The sequence below is a fragment of the Fukomys damarensis genome, unplaced genomic scaffold (genome assembly GCF_012274545.1).
Source record: "Fukomys damarensis isolate Sample0158 unplaced genomic scaffold, DMR_v1.0_HiC HiC_scaffold_16, whole genome shotgun sequence".
In the NCBI taxonomy this organism is placed as follows: domain Eukaryota; kingdom Metazoa; phylum Chordata; class Mammalia; order Rodentia; family Bathyergidae; genus Fukomys; species Fukomys damarensis.
The window spans coordinates 121238773-121239024 of record NW_022900928.1 but is presented as its reverse complement, the minus strand read 5'-3'; the positions used below and the strand labels follow the sequence as shown (position 1 = coordinate 121239024).

At 63.1% G+C, this 252-nt stretch overlaps 1 protein-coding gene across 4 annotated transcripts in view; it reads left to right on the top strand.

Annotated features, from left to right (window-relative positions):
* Positions 1-6: 6 nt before the first annotated feature.
* Positions 7-252, top strand: part of Epha4 (EPH receptor A4) — a 144377-nt gene continuing 144131 nt past the window's right edge. For all 4 annotated transcript variants that reach the window (XM_010611806.2, XM_010611805.2, XM_010611808.1 and 1 more), the window contains exon 1: positions 7-98. In XM_010611806.2, coding sequence (XP_010610108.1) covers positions 8-98 — 91 coding nt within the window. In that variant the 5' untranslated portion in view covers position 7. The remainder of the gene's footprint in view (positions 99-252) is intronic.

The window sequence follows — 252 nt, the reverse complement described above, 5'->3', positions numbered from 1 at the left end:
GCGAACCATGGCTGGGATTTTCTATTTCGTCCTCTTTTCGTTTCTTTTTGGGATTTGCGACGCTGTCACCGGTTCTAGAGTGTACCCGGCGAATGAAGGTGAGCGCGGGGTAGGCTTTCTGCGGTCGGGGACAGACAGGACCCGATCGGCGGGGAAAGGGTCCCCAGAAGTGCGGGGCCGGCCGAGATGGGGAGCCTGGAGGGAGCCGTGAGTCCAGACGGGGGAGAAGGCTGCGGGGACCCGGGGTCCGAG